Source organism: Sapajus apella, unplaced genomic scaffold (assembly GCF_009761245.1).
Source record: "Sapajus apella isolate SASKATOON/1434 unplaced genomic scaffold, GSC_monkey_1.0 scaffold2, whole genome shotgun sequence".
NCBI classification, from domain to species: Eukaryota; Metazoa; Chordata; class Mammalia; order Primates; family Cebidae; genus Sapajus; species Sapajus apella.
The window spans coordinates 6,556,973-6,581,769 of record NW_022436942.1 but is presented as its reverse complement, the minus strand read 5'-3'; the positions used below and the strand labels follow the sequence as shown (position 1 = coordinate 6,581,769).

The following is a 24,797-nucleotide window of genomic DNA, read 5'->3' as shown; positions in this document are numbered from 1 at the left end:
TCGTATCTTTACATTATATACTATAAGGCCGGATACGGTAATGGTAAAAAAAGAAAAGACCAAGAAAATCACAGATTTTCATAACTTGAAGGAAACCTAAAAGATAACCTGGTCCAGCCTCCTACTTTCGGGGAGGTAAGATATTATTAGCTGCATTTTATAGAAGTGGCAAGTAAGGTTCACCCACTCATGCATTCATTTACCAAACAATTTTGGCTCTGTACTACATGCTGGTATTCTTCTTTTCTTCTAAGTGCTAAAGATATAGGGGTGAATGAGAAAGAAAAGCTCAAATCTAGTGGATTTTACATACTGGTGGGGTAAACAAATAAAAAACAAGTAAACATATTAATATTACATACAGAGAAAATATATCATACAAACATAATCTATAAAATATAGAACATAATTCTATTACAATATAGCATAATTATAAAATATATACTTATACAGCACAAATATATAGAATAAAAACAAATATGCATATTTTTATATAAATATAACATTGATACTTTGTATAAAATATATGTATGCATATTCACATATATACACACATAAACATTAATATAAACTTTAAAACGGTAAGCAAATTTTTCAAAGAAAAATATAAAAAGGGAATGAGGTCAGAGAGGCAGGGAAAGTGGTAAGAGGGATAGAGGGACCTACAGTACCCAGGGAAGAACTGTGAAAAGGCAACGTTTGAACAGAAAGAATGAGAGAGAGAGGGAGGTGATTTGCTTAAGCTCTGACAAATAAATGGTAGATGGAGGAAAACCAGAATCCAGGTTCCCACTCAGGGTTCCTTCCTTAACCCCGTTGCTCAGGACTCTTTCTACTACACTACCTCATCAACACAATTTCCTTTTACTAAAAGCTTCTGATTCACATTTCCACTTGTTAAAAGAGAACAATCCAAGTGTGTTCAGGAAGGCTGGGCCACGGGAAGGCATTTAGTCACTTATAATTCATAGCCTTCATTGTAAAATTTGAGGTGGCATGACAAAGGAAAGCGAAAAATTTAGGAAAGTATTAAATCAGTCAGTAATAAAGTTTTTTTTTTGTTTTTTTTTTTTTAAATACCTGACATCAATGAAATGAGTCTCTGTCTGGCCTCATTTGACGCCCTTGGTGTGCGAATTCGATCAATCCATTGATATTCTGGGTCTTCATTGACCACAAGTTCTTCTACAAATCCATGAATTATCACAGCTCTATAGCACTTTGGAATAGATGTTGCTGTTAAAACAAATTATTATGCTTCTGTTTATCAAAAGGTAAAACTGAATTTTTAAAAAATGTACATCTCAGTTTTCTGACCTTTAGATACACAACAGAACATCTTTTACTATAATAATACTTCCAATAAGTCTTCTAAGATCTATTTTATTCTTAGAAATAATCATTTTCTTCTATGAGGCCTCTCACCTTTCTCATGTAAGTAAATATGAATTGTATTTGCCTAATTTGGAAAACAGCTATAGACAACCTTAAATAGAATTCAATACAAAGTTTAAAAAAATCAAAATTAAAGTCAGCTAGCTAATTATTACATAACTAGATAGAAAGCAGATAATGATTTTTTTAAATCTTTCATTATTCAAAGCCCTTTGTAAAAGTACTTCTGTATACCACAAAGCAGTTATAAAAATCAAAGGACTGCCTTTCTGACATAACCTAAGGAGTCAAGTTCAAATTCAAAAAAGAGAGAACCTGATATACCTGTACCAAATTAGTCTCTTAAAATAAACATTTGTGCACTGAAGCTAATTCAACTACTTAGGGATTTCAATTCTACTATTGCAGGCTGGCTGTGAGCAACCCAGACCTGCCCATTTCAGACCCACACATTTCTAGGAGTTCTCTAGACTCAACACCCATAGAAGTCTGTGTCATTTGGGATAGCACCATAATATTTAGCCATAGTGTTCTGCTCCTTTCTTTCAGTGTTCTATACTATAGTAAAATGTCACTGGATTTCTCTAATGAAAATTTCTATACATTTTCAAAAACTAGATACCATTTATACTCAAATCAGAACTACCGTTAACTATTTCTAGAAAATTAACAATTTTCTCTTTGGCATTAAAACCAAGAATAATACCTTTTCTACTTGCTTTCTAAAATGTTAATTTCATTTCTCATATTTTACAGTTATTACATTTCCTGTTGAGTAATAGAATGTATTTACTTACTGCAAAAGAATTTGACTCCACATGATGACTGTCTAAACCGATTTAAATCATTGAAGAGGTCTACTTTGACAACTACATTGATTTCCCCACGGATACCTACAAATTTAAAAAGAAAATCAAGTTTCTACCTTAAGAAAGTAATGTACAATTAAATAATGAAGCAAGTTAATGGTAAATAATGATTTTAAAATATAATGATTTAATTTTTTGAACTTTAACATGGTACAAAACCATTCTATTTTTCACTTTCAGTCCAGAATTCAATGAATTACATGAGGAGTTCAATACTTTATTTAAAAAGTCTTTGTTTTAGTTAATTCTGCCAAACTGTTGGCTAATACAAGTGTTCTGTGCACATTTGAGATAAGCTAGGCTAAGCTACAATGTTCGGTTGGTTAAATGCATTAAATGCATTAAATGCATTTTCAACTTAAGATGAGTTTATCTGGACATAATCCCATCATAAATCAAGGCACAACATATTGATTATAATAGTAATGCCAGCTTTGTTTCCTAATTATTTTATTTTCAGTAGTTTCTGTATATTTTCTGAAGCCTAACATGTATGCATCAGAAAATGAATAATTTCCATTTTCACTGCAAGTCTCCACTTTGACCCAAGACTAATCAGAAAAGAGTACAATTTAAATTGAAGATGACGATAATGATTGCGGTAACAAGATTTGCTGAGCACTGACAGAGGATGTACTAAATGCTTTACATTTGTATCTCATAGTGATCACATCAACCCAATAAGGTAATTTCTGTAGTAGTATCATCCCCATTTTACGAAGAAAGAAATTAATATTTAATTAATAAAAGTTGAAAACTTTTCATAGTGTCAACAGCTGTTAAGTGGCAGATCCAGGATTAAAATTTAGATCTTTATGATCCCAGATTATATATTCTTAAAAATTAATGCAAGAATCTGATTTAAAACAAAAGAAGTTTTATTCATCTCAATGAACACAAGTTAAAAATAAGCTAACTAAAAAATTCCATGCCAGGAGTAGTGGCTCATGCCTGTAATCACAGCACTTTGGGAGGCAAGGCAGGAGGACAGCTTTGAGACCAGCATGGGTAACACAGTGAAATCCTGTCTCTATTAAAAAAAAATTAATTAAATAAATAAATTCTAAGAATAAGGGTTTTCAAAACATGCGCTGATAAATAAGAATGACCCAGCTCTTATCTCTAAACATTTACTAAATATTTTCACTGAACTGTCCTGACTTCATGTCAAATTCATACTTGTGGTGGAAAACCTAAGAAAACTGACTCAATAATTTACCCACTAAAATATTAAGAAAGCAAATCCCAGCACTATGGGAAGCTGAGGTGAGCGGTTTACTTGAGCTCTGGAGTTAAGGCCAGCCTAGCTAGTATGGCAAAACCGTGTCTCTACCAAAAATTTAAAAATCAGCCAGGCGTCATGGCATGTGCCTATAATGCCAGCTACCTGGGAGGTTGAGGCGGGAGGATTACTTAGGCCCAGGAGGTCAAGGCTGCAGTGAGCTAAGATTGTGTCACTGCACTCTAGCCTGGGTGACAAAGCAAGACCCTGCCTCAAAAGAAGAAAGAAAAACTGGAAAGAAAGAAAGGAAAGGAAGGAAGAAAGAAAAGAAACAAGAAATAGAGCAAGCAGGCAATATGAGCCAGGTGCAGCGGCTCACACCTGTAATACTAGCACTTTGGGAGGCCAAGACAAAAGGACTGCTTGGGCCCAAGAGTTCAAGACCAGCCTGGGCAACATGGTAACACCCCCATCATTACAAAGAGTTAAAAAAAAAAAACAGCCAGGTTCAGCGGCACATGTCCATGGTCCCAGCTACTCAGGAGGCTGTGATAGAAGAATCACCAGAGCCCAGGAGCTCAAGGCTGCAGTGACCCATTTTCTTGCCACTGCACTTCAGCCTGGGCAACAGAGTGAGACTCTGCCTTGACAAAACAAAAAAGAAAAGAAAAAGAAAGTATTATATTCTAAGAAAGGGCCCATAAACATGCTAAACCAACGATAAACAATGCTTAATATAAAATGTTTGGAAAATTCATTCATACAGCTATTGTCTTTAATCCAAACCCAAGAATTAGTCCCAGATGACTTCTTCAGCATCTTTTTTTTAATTAGTAATATAACATTTGACTGAATTTTATTTCCTAATTACAAACAAAATACATATACATTGTAGAAAATATGGAGAAAGGCAAACAAGGAAAACAGAATTATAATACAGAAATAAAACTATCCAGGAATAAATATTTTATCATGTATTCTGTAACTTCTCCACTGATACCACGTATATGCAACTATTCTGTGTCTAAATATATTTTAAATCATCATGTTTTGTAACCTGAATTCTGTGATTCATAATATATTGTATAATTTTCTTATGACATTGGTTTTTGAAAATACACTTTTCCTCTGACTGTATAACTCAGAGTTTATAAATTCCCTAATTTATTTAAAAATGCTGTTTTTCAATTTACCATTTTTAACATTAGTGAATAATAGGATATAAATAATATCACAAAAAATTATACATAAATCCCAGCAAACATCTTATTTCCTTTTAATAAACTACTCCCAATAAAATTCCCAAGTCAAAAATGTTAAAAAAAAGAAAGAAAAAGAAAATGCAGACAGATGCAGGACTGGGTAGGGAAATACCAGTTATGAATGGGTTTATTCGTCATTCTATGAAGACTCTGTGTAAGCTGGTAGTTTTCAAACTTTTCAGCTGCAGGACCCCTGTACAATCTTAAAAATCTCCGGCAGGCCAGGTGAGGTGGCTGATGCCTGTAATCTCAGCACTTTGGGAGGCCAAGGCAGATCGATCGTCTGAGGTCAGAAATTCGAGACCAGCCTGGCCAACATGGTGAAATTTCATCTCTAATAAAAATACAAATATTAGCCAAGCATGGTGGTGCGTGCCTGTAATCCCCACTACTAGAGGGGCTGAGGCAGGAGGATCACTTGAACATGGGAGGCAGAGGTTGCAGTGAACTAAGACTGTGCCACTGCACTCTAGCCTGGGCAAAAGAGTGAGACTCTGTTTCAAAAAAAAAAAAAAAAAATCACTGACAACCTTTTGTCTATATGGGTGGGTCACAACTATCAATATTTACCATAGCAAAAATTAAAACAGGGAATTTAAAAACATATACTTATTACTTCATTTAAAGTTATAATAATAAACTCATCTGTGTTCACACAAGCAATATTTTTTAATAAAAATATATTTACAAAAACATGGTGAAACCCCACCTCTACTAAAAATGCAAAAATCAGCCAGGTATGGTGGCGGGCGCCTGTAGTACCAGCTGCTCTGGAGACTGAGGCAGGAGAATCGTTTGAACCCAGGAGGCAGAGGTTGCAGTGAGCTGAGATCACGCCACTGCACTCTAGCCTGGGCAACAAGTGAAACCCTATCTCAAAAAAAAAAAAAAAAAATGTAGTGCAAAGAGTGACACTCTGTTACATTTTTGGAATTTTCTATCATGTCTAATGATGCACAGAGTCTCGTTTCTGCTCTGCAGTCAATGTGTGATAATACCACATATCATAAAACCTCTAGAAAACTTCGTTATATCTTTGTGAGAAAGAAAAAGAATAATGAATAACATAAGAGTATTATATGGAAAACAATTCTCAACTCACAGGTTCTGTGAAAGACTCTAAGGAACTACTATTATGTGTTCACAGGCTATAGTTTGAGAGCTCTGCTTCAGGCAACAAAAAACTTTTAAATAATTTTTAAGTACAAAAATCATTATTAATCAGTTTGAAAATGTGTTTTAGAAACACAATATCAATACTAGATCAATTTTAAGTCATTCATTTACCTATAATATTGCACAAATTTAGCAGGCATTATCTCAAATTATGTTCAGAGAAGCAAGAATTTTACTAACAATAATTTACTATTATTTGTCTATTTTTTAAAAGTCATCATTTAAAGATATATATGTACATATGTTTTTTTGAGATGGGGTTTCACTCTTGTTTGCCCAGGCTAGAGTGCAATCTCGGCTCACTGCAACCTCTGCCTCCCAGGTTCATGCGATTCTTCTGCCTCAGCCTCCCAAGTAGCTGGGACTACAGGCATGTGCCACCACGTCCAGCTAATTTTGTATTTTTAGTAGAGATGGAATTTCTCCATGCTGGTCAGGCTGGTCTCAAACTCCTGACCTCAGATGATCTGCCCACCTCGGTCTCCCAAAGTGCTGGGATTACAGGCCTGAGCCCAGCCTAAAGACATATATTTTAAACCACCAAATATAGTACAAACATATTTAAGGACAAATAAAAAAGATTAAGATTGTTATTTATAATACTTTCTTATTATTCCTTACCGTGTATGGTATCATAAATTGGAAACCATCCTGAGATGACTGTTGCAGCTTCACTATACAGTAAGGGATCAATATCAATGTACACTTTACCAATGGCATCATTTGCACTGTAAGTATCATGGTCAAGAACTGTGATCTGTAAAGGTTCATCTTGTAAGTCTTCATCATCCACCTAAAAGTATACCTTAAAATTAAATCTCATATAGTTTTTAAATCTTAATTATCACAAATGTACACCTATACCAAATGAAATGGATGACATATCTCCAAATAAAATCTTACAGGTTTATTTCTAAGCACCAAAGTAGAGAGAAGAATTAACACAAAAAAGTTATAACTCCTTTTCCTACGCAATATCCCATCTTCCTAAAGAAAAAAAGTTTATTTCCCAGCGCAAGAGTGGGATGATTAACAATGACAAAAAAATTATACCTCAATTTTTTACATATTATCCTGTGTTTTACAACTCTGCCTATGATACATAGCAAAAATGCCTAAGGAATGTCATATCAGAGTTCATGTAGTATCTATAGGGAGAAGAATGCTAACTGAGCACAATTACACCACAATTTCTAAGGGCAATTTCAGAGAACAAACCCATATGCAAAACTAAAATTATGTGTAAGAAAAAACAATCTAAGTTCATGAATTAAGCTCACGATATAAATGTCTACCCTCTCTCCTTTTATTCAGTCATTATCAAGTTATTATGTGTCAAACACTGTGCCAGAGGGATTTACATTGGAGAACAGCACAAAACGACTTCTTCCTCATGGAAGACATATTCGCTATTTTGGCTGCCACTTTCTGGATATCATGCTATTATCTAATTTGCCAGCACCCTTCAACAAATATAGTAGCTGGAAGGGAACATGTTATAGACAGTTAGGATTCAAAATGATGGAAGGGAACATATTAAGACTGGGACAGAATACAAAGGGATTATTATTTTCTATAATTAGATATACTTTTAAAATGCAGTCTGTGGATGTTCTTCTTTACATCAGACATATCATACTATTAAGACTGAATCTGTGGCTGGCTAAAATCTCTGTATCATTCTTATACATGCTTTGGTCAAGTGATAGCTCTACAACCCTTAAACTTTGGTTGATTTTTAAAACTTAAATATGACACATTAGGCCTTTCCCTATCCCCTATTTAATTTCTTGTTAATGTTAAGCTAATAAACCAGTCTCTGAAGATAATTTTAAGAATTAAAGTACATTAAGGAATTATTATTGATATTATTGGTGTGACAACATGATCTAAGGCTTTATTTATAAAGTGTCTTTCTTTATAAGAGTTATATAATTTGGAATTTATAGATGAAATTATATAACATCTCAAATTTGCCTTAAAATATCCCCACAAGGAAAACTGGGACAGAGGGGTGGGTAGTTAAAAAGATGAAACAAGAACAGCAGAATGTAGACAGTTGTTAAAGATGAGTGACTGAGAGGTGGTTCAATATACTAATCTACCTTTGTGCATGCTTGAGATTTTCCATTATAAAATGTTAAAATAAAATGATCATTTTGAATGCCAATCTATTCCGAATCATCTGTCATCCAATGACATTCTGTCCACTACTATTCTGTTGTTTACACATTTAATAAAAGACAAAGAGTCCTAAACCAAACCATTAGCCATTACTCCAAGGCATTCCCCCAATTTCTAACACCATTAAAAATACTCTCTGTATATATTTATTTAACCACCTATACATTCACCTCTGAGTATTATCATTTTTTTCTCATAGTACACTAGGTATCCCTTCCCTGACATTAGAGGGCACTATACTAAAAACTAAGTGACCAAAAATGGCTTCTGATACATACATAGATAGCTAACAACATGAATAACCTGAATAGAGAAATTCAAGAATTAATTATAATGAGATAATTAAGAATACTTAATAGATTAAATGGAGCCTATCTGAAATCACAAAATATTTTAAATTAAGATTTTCCGAGAGATGTTTTAAATGTTTAAATGAGCAATATGTACTGCCGAAAGACTGTATTTCTTAGCCTCCCTTGCAACCAAATGTGATACAAGCATAAATCATTACATAGAGCTTGGTAGGAAGGGGGAAAACTTCTTAAAGAAGGCTTGCTCGGCTGAAAGTGTTGTGTTAACTCATCACCCGCTCCTCCTGGACTCCCCTTCACTCTAGCTCCTTCTGCCAGACTGGAACACTCATGTGCTCACTGGAATTCCAGGTGCTAAACTGGAGCCAAAAGGACCTTGAATCTTTTTAAGAGAAGCCACAAGTTATGTATAGATGACAAAGCCTGGAATGACTGCATGGAGCAACCACACTACCCTTAAAATGCCTGGCACATTTCTTTCACATAAAAACATCTATTTTGTTTAAGACATTTATTTGAGTATTCACTATATATATATAGTTAATATATATATATATATATATATAACTGAATGCAATTAACAACTGATAATCAGGGTTAAAAAAAGAACTACATAACCAATGTCAACTATAAACACAAAGTTTTAAGTACATTTTTCACAGCATATATATTATTCAGGAAGACTAGTCAAAACAGTAACTTAACTAATTTTTTTTTTTTTAAACAGGGTCTCGCTCTGTCACCCAGGCTGGAGTGCAATGGTGTGATCTCGACTCTGCGAACTCCATCTCCTGGCTTCAGGTGATTCTCAGGCTCAGCCTCCCAAGTAGCTCCCAATTACAAGCACATGCCACCACCCCCAGCTAATTTTTATATTTTAGTAGAGACGAGGTTTCACCATGTTGCCCAGGCTGGTCTTGAACTCTGGATCTCAGGTGATCCACCCACCTCACCTTCCCAAAGTCCTGAGATTACAGGCATAAGCCACTGCATCTGGCCAGTAACTTACTAAATTTTAAGGGAACTCCCTGGTAAATCCCTTATTTCATAAAATAAATATATTATTTTTTATATTGTTAAGTAAGCTGCTTGGGTACTCATTAGCTTTAAAAATTACCAGTTTATTACCATCATCAATAAAATGAAATACCATTTTTTAAATATTTCCTAATACCATGAAAATTACTCTGACACATTAAGCCTGCCTCTTTCCACCATTCCAATAACAATGTGATTAAAACTATTTGTTTTTAACCATTTCTAGGTTATAGTGGGGGGAAAAGGCCATCGAAATAAAACTATATAAACATTCCAGTGTTTTGCTTGGGTAACGAAGATGGACTCTGTAATTCTAATTCCATCTGAAATCATGTAAGCAAGTTACTCCGATTATTTTTGACTCATATATTCCACATCTTAATCTTAATAATGTAGTTTAAAATAGACTGAATACATGTGTAACAGGTCTTTCAAAATACATAGTGGGATTTTAGAAACGGCTAAAAGAAAAATCTGTACATATACACAAAAGAAAGAAGAAAATCAAAATATTTCACAACAAAAATATCAACTAAAATCATAGAATTGTAGGACTCCCTCCTGATTTCAAAACTCACTACAAAGCTATAGTAATTAAAACAGTATAGTAAGAATATAAAGATAGACATATAGACCAATGGAATAGAATTGAGAGTTCAGAAATAAATCCTTACATCTATGTCCAACTGATTTTTTTTAACTTGCCTCAAAGGTGAAGTCCTAAAAAAAAATTTACTGACTTCCAGTTCAGTGTTCTAGCAGATAATATGGAAGCTCATTTTAAAAGAGCTGGAGTTTACAGAAATTAGAAATTATCTTCCTTAGATCCATCTGCTTGAAAACCTTTGGGTGAAAGCTACTGGGGAGGTTAAGAATAATAGTTCTATAACTGAATCCTTTTGGTAGACAATTGAGACACAGCCAAGCTACTCTGATGAGGTAGTAATTTTGAGAAACACGGTTATATTCCACAGAGATAATAAATAAAAGCTGCCACTGCCCATAAATGCTCTGAGTCTACAGATGAGGTACACCTTTCTTATGCAAACTGACATTTAAGTATGGCCACAAAAGCTTTTCAAACTGCAGTTCTATTATTTTAGCACACCTATGCCACTCAGACTAACTAAACTATACATTAACTAAAGAACAGAAGATATACCCAAAAATGCCAATATCCAAACCCACTTTCTGCCAAACACGGAATGACTATCCCAAAATGCTGAGTGATTTAAAAATATGATTTCCTTTTTTTTTTTTTTTGACTAGTTCCAACTCATATTAACATACACAAAGACCTTCCTATAAACAACATGCTTCATAGCCACCTCAATACTACTCTGGAAAAGATTCACATTTGAAAAACACAGAGGCTCTAAATAGTAAGGCTGTCTGAGGTCATCTGCAAATTAGCAGGCACCAGAAATAGAATTTGTTCTCTTAATCCAGACCTTTAAGCTTTTCCAATAGAGGGCTGCTCCCCAGTATTCCAACCACTAGAGAATGTATCTTCCAGCACTAAAAGAAACATCAAGGTCCTAATATAAACCATATGTAAAGCAGTACCTAAAAATCTTAGTGTCATTTCTTCCATCTTCATGTATGAGTTAGGTAGGTTCCCAAGCACAATCAAAGCATCTTTCAAGCAAACCAATGCTTTCCTTCCCTTGTTCTCTTTCATTGAAAAACACATCTCACCCTGCAAGGGCTAAACTTTACCCAGGTTCCACAAAGGCTATAACGTCCTCAGAAAAGGCACAGCAACCACAATGCTGCCCAATATAAGGGCTGGCATGAAATTGTAGGGGAGGAAAACCAAATTGGTCCTCACAGGGTTCTTAAGTAGTCCAACAGAAATTTCAAACAAGAAAATTTCACTTCCAGCCGAGAGGTAAAGGAAGTAGTATCAGAGAAGACGGGCAATATGTGTAGCAAATATTTACTGAGAGCCTATTACATGCAATTCTGGGTGCTGCGGATACAGCAGTGAAGAAGAACCAAAAAAAGCAGGGAAAACACTGCTCACAGGAATAATAACTGGTAGGGATGTTTAATTTGGGGAGGGAGTGGTGGGTAGAATGAGAGAATGTAAGATGGAGATGTGGTGGTCTGGTAATAGCTTTGAAGTTGAACAGACTTTAGTTTGAAATCTGACACATGAATATTTCCCACTTTACCACTTAGCTAGCTCTGAGTTGGACTTCTGAGTCATCTTAAAATAAAAGGTGCCTTCACAGCATTGTGAGAATTCAATGAGGTTAACACATGTAAAGCACTTCACCAGTGTCTGGGCCATAATAAGCATCTGTAAGTAAGAACTATATCTCCTTTTGTATGTCATCTTGTTGTTCCCAAAGCCTAGTATAGTCCCTATAACCTCTTGGAGGATTTGGGTATGCTGACAGACCAAATCAATGCATGAAAAAAATATACAGATGTGCAGAGAAAGACAGCAGAAACTGCAGGGAGGTGGCGGAGCACAACATGAAACCGACATCCTAACAGCAACACAACGGGCTTTCTAAGAAGAGCACAGGAGGAGAACATGGGTGACAGGGACCTCCAGGTTCAAGTGCCTTGAGGGAGGAAGCACATGTGGGAAGAGAGGAGGAATGAAAAGAAACCCGGGTGAGGAGATGGTAGGTTCCTCTCTTGGAGAAGTCCCCTCAGATCACCAGGCCATGAGCCACTGGAACATAACTACGTTCTGTCTCTGTGTGCACTACCAATCATGGGAAAAGAACATTCTCTTAATAAACGTGCTCAAACAACTGAATTTCTGCATGCAAAAGAATGAACTCTGGGCTAGGCATGGTGGCTCACACCTGTAATCTCAGCACTTTGGGATGCCAAGGTGCGTGGATCACTTGAGGTCAGGAGTTTGAGATCAACCTAGTCAACACGGCAAAACCCCGTCTCTACAAAAAAAATACAAAAAAAAATTAGCCAGGTATGGTGGCTCATGTCTGTAATCCCAGCTACTAGGGAGGCTGAGACAGGAGAATTGCTTGAACCCAGGAGGTGGAGGCTGCAGTGAGCCAAGATCGTGCCACTGCATTCCAGCCTGGGCAACAGAGCAAGACTCTGTCTTAAAAAATGAAAATGAAAAAGGAATAAAGTTGGCCTCTTACCTCACACCATTATAAAAATTAACTCCAAATGAATCCATGGCCTATAAATAAAAACTAAAACCATAAAACTGCTAGAAAAAAACACAGGGGTAATCTTCATGACCTTAGAGTTGGCAATGGATTCTTTCATTTGACAACAAAACAAAACATATTGGACTTCATCAAAATTAAAAACTTCTGTGCATCAAAGAAAATTATCAAGAAAGTAAAAAGACAACCTACTGAATGAGAGAAAATATTTGCAACTACATATCTGATAATGAATTAATATTCAGAATATATAAAGAACTTTTACAACTCAACAACAAAAAGATAAATAACTCAACTAGAAAATAAAATACGGCATATATATACAATGGAATATTATTCAGCCATAAGAAGTAATGAAATTCTGGTACATGTTATGGGTCAACCTGAAAGCATTATGCTGACTAAAAGAAACCAGATACAATAGGACAAGTAGTGTATGGATTCCATTTATGTGAAATATCTAACATAAGCAAATTCAAAGAGACAGAAAGTAGATTAGAGGTTACCAGAGTTACGAGAGAATGAGGAGTTACTGCTTAATGGGTACAGTTTCCGTTTCGGGTGAAGAAAAATTTCTGGAAGTAGTGGTGATGGTAGCAAAACACTGTGAATATAATTAATGCTACCAAACTGTATACTTACAAATGATTAAAATGGCAATATTCACGATATACATTACCACAATTTAAAAAATTTCTTTTAATCCATATATTGTTCTTAAGTAATTTTTGGTATATGCTAAAATCTAGAGACAACTACAATAATAATATGATACATTTAAGGACTTCTTTTGTTCATGTGTTATTATACACTATATCTTCTTAAATGTAACATAGCTTTTTTTAGACTCAATACTTTCAGGTAAGTGGTGAAGAAAATATTTTTATGATATAGAAAAACTACTATGCCTGAAATAAAGGGTTCTCATCATTCCTGAGGGAAAAGAGTCACCTCAAAAAAAATACACTAAAAAATGCTGACATTTAAAACTTACCTCAAATTTAAACCACTCTGAGTTCCACTGAGGGTTGAGTGACTTGAGGTACACATCCGTTTTAAAGGTGGTATTACCAAATTTTACCTAAAAACAAATAAGAAATTATTCACATATAAATATCAAAAATGTGAATAAAAGTAAATCTTAATGTCAGCCAACCAAAAGAAGGATTAACCATAAAGGAGAAAAAAAGACTATTATCCTCTGAGACAAAGGGAAGAAGGTACAGACGGGCCCAGGTAAGCTTACAGACTATACAAGGGATTACCCACTACAAGGGATTACCCACTGTTCTGCTTGACCAGCTCCACATAACACAAAGAACTAACTTCCCCAATTTCTAAAGAGCATGTACAGAGCAATAAAAGATCAACAATCCAATAGAAAAAATAGGCAAAGGATATGATCAGACAAGGCACAGAATTGGAAATATAGCTGTCTTTAACCACATCAAAAGATGATCAACCTCATTCATAGTAAGAGAAATGCAAACTAAAATATTTTTACTTATTAGGCTGGCAAAGATCAAAAGGTTTGAAAACAGAATTGGTGAGGTACTGTCATACTTTGCTGGTAGGAGTGTAGAACAATCTCTACAGAAAACCACTTGACAACATATATCAAAATTTTAAATGCCTTAAATCCATTTTTAAGCTAGCAATTCTATTTCTGAGAATTTATCCCACAGAGGTACACAATGACATGTATCAGCAGCATTACCATAGCCAAAGCTTGGAAACAATCTAAATATCTATCAGTATGGAACTAATTAAATTTATGGTAAAGCAACACAATGTAGCACTAAATAGAATAAAGCAGTTCTCCATGCACTGATAAGGAATAACTTCCAAGATATGCCAAAATATATCTTTCTACTGCAGATATATGGCATTCTTCGGCAAAAAAAAAAAAAAAAGAATTCATATAATAGGTATATGTCTGTATATGCACACATTATTTCTAGAAGGATATATAGCAAATAGTAACAGTGGCCACTAGAAAGAGTAGAAGAGGTTGGTTAAAGGAAAGGCTGTGAGACAGAAGCTGACTCACTTCGTAGCTTTTGAGTTTTGAAACATGCATATATACTTACCTATTTTAAATGCGTTATTTTAAAATTCAAAAACATCAAAACTTAAAATTAAAATGGCAATAACTTTATTTTCATTCACATTACAGAATCCTAAATTTGCTTCCAGGAATTTAACCTACAGAAGTACTTTCACATAAGCCCTCCCCACCAAAATTATAAGAATAGTCATTCAACAGGAAAGGGACAGAATAAATCATGTTCCCCTACTAAAGAATTGAGTTGATTACATGTACTGTCATGAGAAGACATCAATGACACAATAACTGAAAAAACAAATAGCAGAATGTATAAAGTATGATATTTGCTTCTAAAAATGCAATGTAGATATACAAGCATTTTTTGTAAGAGGATGAAGAATAGATGAACATAAGTGAAAGAACTGATAGCAATTATCACTGAAGAAGGGACTGACAGGATGTAAGGAATACAGTACAGTGTTGTAAGAAGTAAGTAAGGGGTTTTCAAGTTATAGTTCTGACTGTTTGAATCTTTTTTAATGGGTAGTATTCGTGTATTACTTGCATAATGTTTTTTTTTAATCACAACAATAAAGAAATGAAACTTAATGAGAAAAACTTAGGAAGAATAAAGGTTCTTGCTTAATTATTAATTTGATTTTCATTCGATTTCAATATTCAAGGCACAATGGACATACTTATTGTTTAATTTATCTAAAGCTGCTTTATATGAAGTAAAATGTTATTAGGATTTATAAAACCATTCAAAAGCCAAATATACTTAAGGGTTTTGGCTCAACTGCCAAAAGTAGCTCATGATTTTTCAAGTGACAAGTTTAGAGCACTCTACAATTTTGTCCCACTATAACAGTTGTGCTATATTGTGCCTTTTTGTTGTTGTGCAACTGTTCATTCTAAATAAAGATCTGATAATCCACAAACTGCATTAAACAAACAAAAACGAGTTCAGAAAAAAAGGAAAAGGCATCAGCCAGGCACGATGGCATGTGCCTGGAGTCTCAGCTACTCAGGAAGCTAAGGCAAGAGGACTGCTTGAAGCCAGGAGTTTGAGGCTGTGGCATTCAGGCCTGGGCAACAGAGCAAGACCCAGTCTCTCAAACAAACAAACATATAAAGGACAAGAAACAAAAAGAAAAAGGCTGGAGTGTGTATTTTGCCAGCATTGGATGTTTTCCATTCTAGTACAAAAGAATCTCGGTTGACTCAGTCTTATTTAATTAAAAGGATATTTTATTACTCAGCAATTAAAAGAATGACTTGTAACTCTGTTAAAGAACAGCACGGATTTTAATGGAGATTCCCCCAGTAAAGTAAAGCATTCTGTTTACCCACTCATTAGCTAAATTACCTTGAGAAAGTTATTTAACCTGTTATTTAAATTGGCTTCCTCCTCTGAAAAGTGGGATTGTAAGTGAGCATTACATGATATAATGCATGTAGAGACCTAGCAAAATGTCTGTATATAGGAAATAGTCATTAAATATTTATTTTCCTCTCCTGTTCCTTCAAAGATTCCTGGAAAAACACAAGATGACAATGTAGCAAACAATTCTTGCAAACAATGCCAAACAATTGTAACATATATTAATATTGAGATATATTTCCATTAATATTTCCTTGTACAGAACCCCATCTTACTTTAGAGACTCCTGCAACACTAATCATCTTTTAGTATTACTTGGTCTTCACCAGGTCCCTATACTCCTGGCATCATACAGAGTGGAAATTCTCTCAATCAACATAACCAGGACCAATACTTGATTAGTTAATCAAATAACTTGGTTAAATTAGAGAATCACTAAAAATAATACAAACTGTAAACATTTTAAGATAAAAGACATAAACAAACATTCATTCCTCTGTCTTTAATGTAAGGCTAAGGCCTCTTCTTTGCATAAAGATCAACTGCTTCGAGGTCTACATCATCTTTTTTGCATAAGCCACATTCATCTATGATTTCCAGTTTGGGCAGCTTTAAAAAATATGAACAAAGAATCCTCTATTTTTTACAATCTTTTCTCCACCAATTCAAAAGCAACTTTTAGTGACCATTTCCATGTCTTTACATTCACTGATTTACATAAGGTTTAAATAAATTATAGTAATAAATACAGTTGACAATAGCAGATTTGGGAATAAACACAACTGCTTCTTGGTAAAGCATTATCAGCCAACTGATAGGAGACTCCAGACACACTGGAGAGTAGTCTTATTCAGAGGAGTATCTACAAATACACTTTTTGGAAGGAATGCAGAGGGCTGAGGATTGCAATGAGTCAGTTAATGGAAGTTGTTAAAGAGAGCTTCAACTGTATAAACGTCTCCTCTTAATTTCTGGACTACTCAGTAATCAGTATCCCCCTTTCCTAGTCATATTTATTTCCCACTTCTGTTCAACAAGAATCCTATTTTCAATTACATATGAGTGAATTCATTCAATTGAAATGCATTCAATTACATCAATACAGACTCTATTTCTTCTTTTGCTTTTACCAAGTTTGTCCTAGTCACCTGAAAATTTTGTCTTCCTTTTTCTCTCTGCCTCTGGAAATTTTACCATCCTCCAGGCCCAGGATAAAAGTTTCTCATGACTAGCCCGAGCTTCATTATCTCCCTCTTCTACGAACTTAGTCTATATCAAGGATTTATCCCTTTATTATAGTATAATCCTTCATTATCCCCCTTTTCCTGCATTAATTTTTCCCCTTTCTACTGGATTATTCCTATTATCACACAAACAAGTTCTGTATCTTTTAATTTTTTTTAAGTACTAAAACCGCTTCTCAAATACCATACTATTTTTCCTCCCCCACTTCATAGCCATACTTCTTGAAACAGTTGCCTATTCATGCTCTTTGTACTTCCTCACTTCCCATGTACTTTAATTCTCTCTAAATCACTACAGGATGGGATTCCATCCTCACCACGCCCCTTGTCACAACCCCCATGTTGTCCAATCCAATGATTTTTCTGTCTTCCTACTTGACCTCAGTGACATTTAACAGTTGAGCTTCCTCTTTCTAGAAACTTCCTCTCTTGCCTTCTAAGACATTTTGTTCCCCATTTTTCTCCCACCCACTGGCTCACAATCTCAGTTTCCTTTCTCTAGTCCTCCTCCTCTAATAAACCTCTTAATTTCAAGTCTTTTCAAGGATTTATCCTGTTTCTCTCCCTCACCCTAAGTCACAGGTTTGCAAAAAAGACAGAACCAACTCCTAAAGAACCTTTAGAAATGCCTAGCAGTGCTTTTGGGGAAAACAGTAATTGCGCTGAGGAAGGGTCAAAAATGCTAGGTATTCCTCAATGCAAAAGAGTTATCAACAATGAAGACTTTTACCATATCATGATTTTCCAATGTCCCACTAGATAATCACATGCGTACCTAAAAGGCTGGGTGTGATGGCTCATACCTGTAATCCCAGAACTTTGGGAGGCCAAGGCGGGTGGATCACCTGAGGTCAGGGGTTCAAGACCAGTCTGACGAACATGGTGAAACCCCCTTCTCTACTAAAAATACAAAAAATTTGCCACGCGTGGTGGTGTGCCTGTAGTCCCAGCTACTTGGGAGGCTGAAGCAGAAGAATCGCTTGAACCCCGGAGGCGGAGGGTGCAGTGAGCTGAGATTGCGCCATTGAACTCCAGCCTGGGCAACATAAGTGAAGCTCCATCTCAAAAAGAAAAAAAAAGAAAGAAGAAGAAACCTACCTAGAACCCAATTCAGTTTTACAGATAAAAGTGTTACAATCGGGTTTCAAGTTTACGTAACTGTCAAGAACTACAACCATCCCGTAAATCAAGAGGTAACTGTTTTTTCCCATGAATTAACTATTTTGGAAAAATCAGATAACCAATGGCAATGAAGATTTGAGATCCCAAAACTACACAACTGTCTCATTCTGTTTGAGAAGCAGTCATATTTGCATGATTTTCACATAGGCAAGGCACTCCCTATCCCACGTCCCAGCTTTATTTTCTCCACATGGGGCATTTCTCACCATCCAGCATACTATATCTTTTATTTAATTATCTTACTTATGAACTGCCTCCTCCCACTAAAATGTAAGTTCCATGACTGAAGTTTTTTGTTTTTTGTTTTTTTTTAAATGTATTGCTATATCCGCAGCATCCAGTACAGTATCTAATACATACAAAGGCCGATGTTCATTGACTCATCTAATTACTTCATGTTTTCTATTATGGTCATGAAAAAGTACTTTCATATTAAAATAACAGGCCGGGCGCAGTGGCTCACACCTGTAATCCTAACACTTTGGGAGGCCGAGACGGGCGGAGCACCTGAGGTCAGGAGTCCAAGAATAGCCTGACCAACGTGGCAAAACCCCGTCTCTACTAAAAATATAAAAATTAGCCAGGCTCGATGGCAGGAGCCTGTAATCCCAGCTACTCAGGAGGCTGAGGCAGAAGACTCGCTTGAGCCCAGGAGGCAGAGGTTGCAGTGAGCCAAGATCACACCATTGTACTCTAGCCCAGGCGACAGAGCAAGACTCTGTCTCAAAAAAATAATAACAACAAATACTTCTATTTCTCTATTATAGTTAGGACATTATACTAATTTTTTTAAAATTATAAGTATACACAGGCTATATTACCAAAAAAAAATCATGCCAGGATAGAAAAGGTAGATTTCAAAATACCGGGTATCTAAAGGGAGTACTGGGTCTCATAGTTGAGAAACACTGGCTAGTGCGCTCATTTTTAACTCAAACTTTTCTTTGAATACCATAGTCATAAATCAAATCACTTCCTTGAGAGCTCCAATTAAAGGCCCTATAGATATCTCAAACCTAACATGCTGAAATGGAAAATGATCCTCCTCAATCTTTATCATCCCAATGGAATGTCAGAAAACCAAATACTTCAGAAAGCTAGGAGTCATCTTTTAGTCCATCTTCAAAATATGCCTGCAATTCATCCACTTGTCTGTATTACCAAAACCATTACCTTATCCCATAACACCTGTTATTTGAACTATCACAGAATCTCGATAACTGCCTAATTTCTACTCTTCCCCTTCAATCCATTTTCCGTATAAAAATAGTGCTCATCTTAATAACTGCTTCTCAATGAATTTAGGGTAAAATTCAAACTCTCAATCATGGCCTTTGTCCTTGTAAGACTGGCTCTTTGATTAACTCTCCAACTTTATCTTATAGTACTCGTCCCTTCACTGACTACATGCCAGCCACATGCATCATCCTTCACTTCCTAAAACACACCAAATCCCCACATGAAATCTCCAGGTTATCTTCTATTCACCCACTCCCCTACACACACAAATATACTCCCTCAGCAGCAGGTGCTTTCTCATCCAGCAGATCTTGGGTTTGATGCACACTTTCTCAAGGACTTCCCCTGATTACTCAACCTAAAGTAGGTGTTCCTTATTGTTCTCTTTCTATTCTCTTTCATGGCACACATCCCAATTTGTAACTATATATTTAATCATTTATTTACCTTTTAAACATCTATCTCTCCCACTAAAATATAAGCTGCATTAAAAGTAAGAACCGGACAGTTGTGGTGGCTTACGCTTGTAATCCCAGCACTTTGGGAGGCCAAAGCGGACAGATCACAAAGTCAGGAGTTCACGACCAACCTGGCCAACACAGTGAAACCCCATCTCTACTAAAAGTACAAAAATTAAACGCCTGTAATCCCAGCTACACAGCAGGCCGAGACAGGAGAATTGCTTAAACCCAGGAAGCGGAGGTTACAGTGAGCTGAGATCACACCACAGCACTCCGGTCTGGGCAGCAGAGCAAGACTCCATCTCAAAAAAAAAAAAAAAAAACAGCAGGAACCAAGTCTGTCTTATTCACCATGTATACATGTATATATATATCAGCTAGACCAGTGACTAGCCCAGGGCCTGGCAAACAGCAGACACTCAATTTGTTCAACGAAGGAAATAATAAGTAACCTGTGAATCAGCCCCCTTCCTCACCAGCAAAATCCGCCTAGTTATCAAGGCCTGACAATTTTAACCTAAGAAATGTCCCACAAATCTTCCTGTTCAGATCCATTCCTTTTACCATTCCCACATATTTATTACCTGGATAATTTTACCACCTTCTTATCTGATCTCCCTGCCTCACTGCCCATCTGTCTAGTCCATCAATAGCATTCTCATTCAGGCCATTCTATAAAGAAACAAACTAATACAAATATGATCTTATTTTATTTCTGCACAAAAAAACTCCCCTGAACAGGCGTGGTAGCTCAAGCCATAACTGCAGCATTTTGGGATGCCAAAGTAGAAACAGGAGGATGGCTTGAGAGGCCAGGAGTGGGAGGCTACAATGAGCTGCATTCCAGCCTGCTCAACAGAGCAAAACTTGTCTCCTTAAAAAAGAAAGAAAAAAAAAGGCTTCCTTGTCCCTCCTTATAAATATTACAGAAAAAGAGGTTTCATAGAAAATAGGGTTTTCCAGCCTCATCCCTAACAAGCTCCACTACCCACATATCCCCTACCTTTACTCCAGACCCATTCCAAACTAAGACAGTTTCCTGAACATACTATATATCCCATTCTATGCCTTTGCCTTTGGTGTTCCCTTTGCCTGGTAAAATCCTGGGTGCCCTTCAAATGTCACTTCTACAGGGAACCTTTCTCAACCTTCAGGGACAGAACTGTTTCCATATTCTAATACAACATTCATCACTTTGTTTGGTGAGGCTGTATTAGCAGAGTGGTTAACAGAATAGACTGTCAGGCTATGGAGGTTTGCAAGCTATGTAACCTTAAGCAAATTTTCTGCCTTTCCTGGGCCTCGGTTACCTCAACTGCAACATGGGACAGTAACAATACTCCTGTAGCAGGACTGTTGTGATAACTAAGAATTTAAAAGTACTTAGCATAGATCTGGCAATTATTAGATTCAACACGTTAGCTATTAGTTATTAAATAGGCTGTGTGGGTCGATGTCTGAACTACCTGAAAGCAAATACTATGCTTTGGTTCTTTGTGGATTCCTATTACCTAATATCTGGCACAAGAGCACTCAAGAACTTTCTCAAATGAATTAAGAATCACCATGCGGGGGGGGCAGTGAACTGCAATTATTAAGTTAGAAAACATTTAGTAAACATGAGGAATATTGAGATGAAATCGGGCTATATATTATGATGTATCTATCCATCAACTCTAGGCACTAACAGCCCAAATGATTACTGCTCAAATGGTCTGGCTCATCACGCCAATTTTTATTACAATCATTACTTGGCTTCTTTCGGACTCTGGGTTATTACCTTCCAGGCCCTAGGCCTTTACTAATTTGCATGACTTTTAAACTAATCATTAGACTTAAAAAGCAATTTTGCAATTTAAGTCCATGACAATTAACTGACTTCCTACCTCAAGGCCTAAATTACCCTGACACACCTCATCAGACCTACCAGTCCATACAAGAGTAGAAGTGTTACAGTTGTGTTTTAGAACTTGCAAGGCAGATTCACAAAATGTCAGGCATGAGAGTGGATTTCCTCGCACTATGGGACCCCAAGCGCCCATAAAGGGCTTCATGCACGTTCTTAAACGTGATGTCCACCAATCTGGCCACCCATCCCAAGGGGTGTGTGTGGGTGTGTGCATGTTTTGGTGGCTGCGGGGCCACACCTTGGGATCTCCTGAGTGCCAGGTGGCCTGTAAGTCCTGACATCAGAGTCAACCCGGAGTCAGTGTGTGGGGGGGGAGGGGGGTGTGTGTGGCTGCGCGGCCACGCCTTGGGATCTCCTGAGTGGCAGGTGGCCTGTTAATGAGTCCTGACATCAGGGTTACCCCGGCATGCAGAACAGTACGGGCCTCCCCGCGCAACGGGATGTGCCGCGGACGCCTATGAGCCGTGCATCCATCGCACGCGCTGAGGTCTCCGCGGTCATCCCTCGTGGGAGAGCTGGGCAACCACGGCCGACGGAAGGGCAGTCGAGAAGGGAACGGGCTGAGGGGCTGGGGGCGAGGTGGGTAGATCCTTCAGAGGGCTTGGCGCTCCCTGTGTTTTGAGGGGCAGGACCCAGCACCAACCTCCACGAAGGCATCAGTCAGGTCACTAGCACGGTCCATCACTGGCAAATGGCGCCCGGCCACGATTTTCACCTTCAGCTTCCCAGGCATGGTCTCGGTTTCGGCCTCCTCTTGGGTTCCTGCAGAAACAAACAAACGAGTCTGCGCCGAGCGCAGAGCTGGCGGGAGACGGGGGGGAGGCGCGCGGGGTAACTGACAGCGAAGGGACGCGCGGGGGCGCGCGCGGGCGCCTGGCAGGGGAGCCGCAGGTCGCCACTCACTCTCGCAGGAGGAAGGGGGCTGTCCCGCACGGGCGCTGACACCTCATTCCGGAGAGGCGGCGGGAGGAAGGGCTTTGATAGGTTCTTCCGCCTCGGCCCCACAGGGCTGGGACGAGAGGCAAAACTCAGTCAGCATCCAGTTGAGCCTCAGCTGCTCCGGCTCGTTTCTCCTCCCCCGCCCTCAAAAATGGCGGATCTCGGGGCGGGGAGGAAAGCATCGATCGTTCGGCGCTCTGCCCACTTAGCGGAGGCGAAACTAAACTCTCTGGGGAAAGATAAGGGGGCGGGGCTGACTTTGTGAAAGCTGGAGGGCAGGGAAATGGGCTGAGTCCTGCATCATCCACCGAGTCGGGGCTGTAGGTGGGTGAGACGCTGCTTCCCTGTAAGCTAACGCTCCATTTTCCCGGGCCCAAGCGCGAGTGCTGCTCTTTGACTTAGCCTCCGGCCTCGGCCTTCGCAGCTGTAAGTCCCGCATTTCGGATGGGCTGTACCCTTGGAGCAGCCGCGAAGAGCGTTTTCAGTAGGCTTTAGCCTCCCGTTTAGTGATTCGTGAAACTAATTTAGTTGGTTTCTACCTGGAAGGAGTACAGGTGCGTGTTGTGGTTTCAGTTTTCTATGAAGTACAGTTAGATGGCCGGGCGCAGTGGCTCACGCCTGTAATCCCAACACTTTGGGAGGCCAACCAAGGTGGGCGGATCACCTGACGTCAGGAGTTCAAGACCAGCCTGAATAATATGGGAAACACTGTCTCTACTAAAAATACAAAATTTGCTGGGCGTTGTGGCGAGTGCCTGTAATCCCAGCTACTCAGGAGGCTGTTGCAGGAGAATCCCTTGAACCTGGGATGCGGAGGTTGCAGTGAGCCGGGATCGTGACACTGTATTCCAGGCTGGAGACAGAACGAGACTCTGTCTCCAAAAAAAGAAAAGAAAAGAAAGAAATAGAGATACCAGGCACATCTCAGATAGTGGAATAAATATTATTTGATGAAATTTTTTATTCGGTCATAGAAAATCTGTGACCCATCTGTGTATTGGGTCACAGATGTTACTGTGGGCGGGGTGGGAGGAGGTCACCTTGGAATCCATACTTGCCACTTGAAGTTTGTGTTGGCGGGTATGGTGGCTCGGAACTGCAAACAGCACTGTAGGAGACTAAGGCAGGATAATCCATTGAGGTGAGGAGTTCGAGACCAGCCTGGGCAACATAGTGAGACGCCCCCCCCCACCCTTCTCTACAAGAAACGTATAGTTAGCTGGGCCGGTGGTGCACCTGTGGTCCTAGCTACCCAAGAAGCGGAGGTGGGAGAATCTGGGAGAATTGCTTCAGCCCAGGAGTTGGCAGCTGCAGGGAGCTACCATCCCACCACTGTACCCCAACCTGGGCAACAGAGCGAAACCCTGTCTCTGAAAAAATGTTTTTTAATTAAAAAAAAAAATTGCCCTGTACTCTTAGATTGTCTCAGTGTTCTTATTAAGCATCCGCAAGCTTAAAGATAAGAGCTAAGTAGTAGTAGAAGTTCAAGACCTCCTACCCTGGAAAGTACAGCTAGTGCTCAACTTACGACCACAATTGGGACCGGCAGACCGGTCGTAATACGATTTGGTCGTAAGTTGAGTAGGCTATATGTACAGTTGAAATGGTGCAAGTGGAGATGGTATTGCTGCCGGAAGCTGGTCTGCACTGTCATACGCCCAGCTGGGCAACGTTTGCGCTGCCAGACGCGGAGAAGTAGTGGCTAGTGATTGTGGTCATAAAGTCGAATGGTCGTAAGTTGCATAGGTCGTAAGTCGATCTATACCTGTATAGT

The 24,797-nt window shown here is 38.0% G+C and overlaps 1 protein-coding gene across 17 annotated transcripts in view; it reads right to left on the bottom strand.

The window, feature by feature from the left end:
• C2CD5 (C2 calcium dependent domain containing 5) overlaps positions 1–23,458 on the bottom strand; it is a 93,693-nt gene extending 70,235 nt beyond the window's left edge. For 12 of the 17 annotated variants that reach the window (XM_032287459.1, XM_032287379.1, XM_032287389.1 and 9 more), the window contains exons 1-6: positions 22,988–23,458; positions 22,728–22,846; positions 13,613–13,699; positions 6,546–6,717; positions 2,193–2,288; positions 1,081–1,236 (exon numbers count right to left, since the gene is read on the bottom strand). In XM_032287459.1, coding sequence (XP_032143350.1) covers positions 1,081–1,236; positions 2,193–2,288; positions 6,546–6,717; positions 13,613–13,699; positions 22,728–22,817 — 601 coding nt within the window. In that variant the 5' untranslated portion in view covers positions 22,818–22,846; positions 22,988–23,458. The remainder of the gene's footprint in view (positions 1–1,080; positions 1,237–2,192; positions 2,289–6,545; positions 6,718–13,612; positions 13,700–22,727; positions 22,847–22,987) is intronic. The other 5 variants (XM_032287483.1, XM_032287474.1, XM_032287498.1 and 2 more) reach the window with 1 other exon arrangement.
• Positions 23,459–24,797: the final 1,339 nt, after the last annotated feature.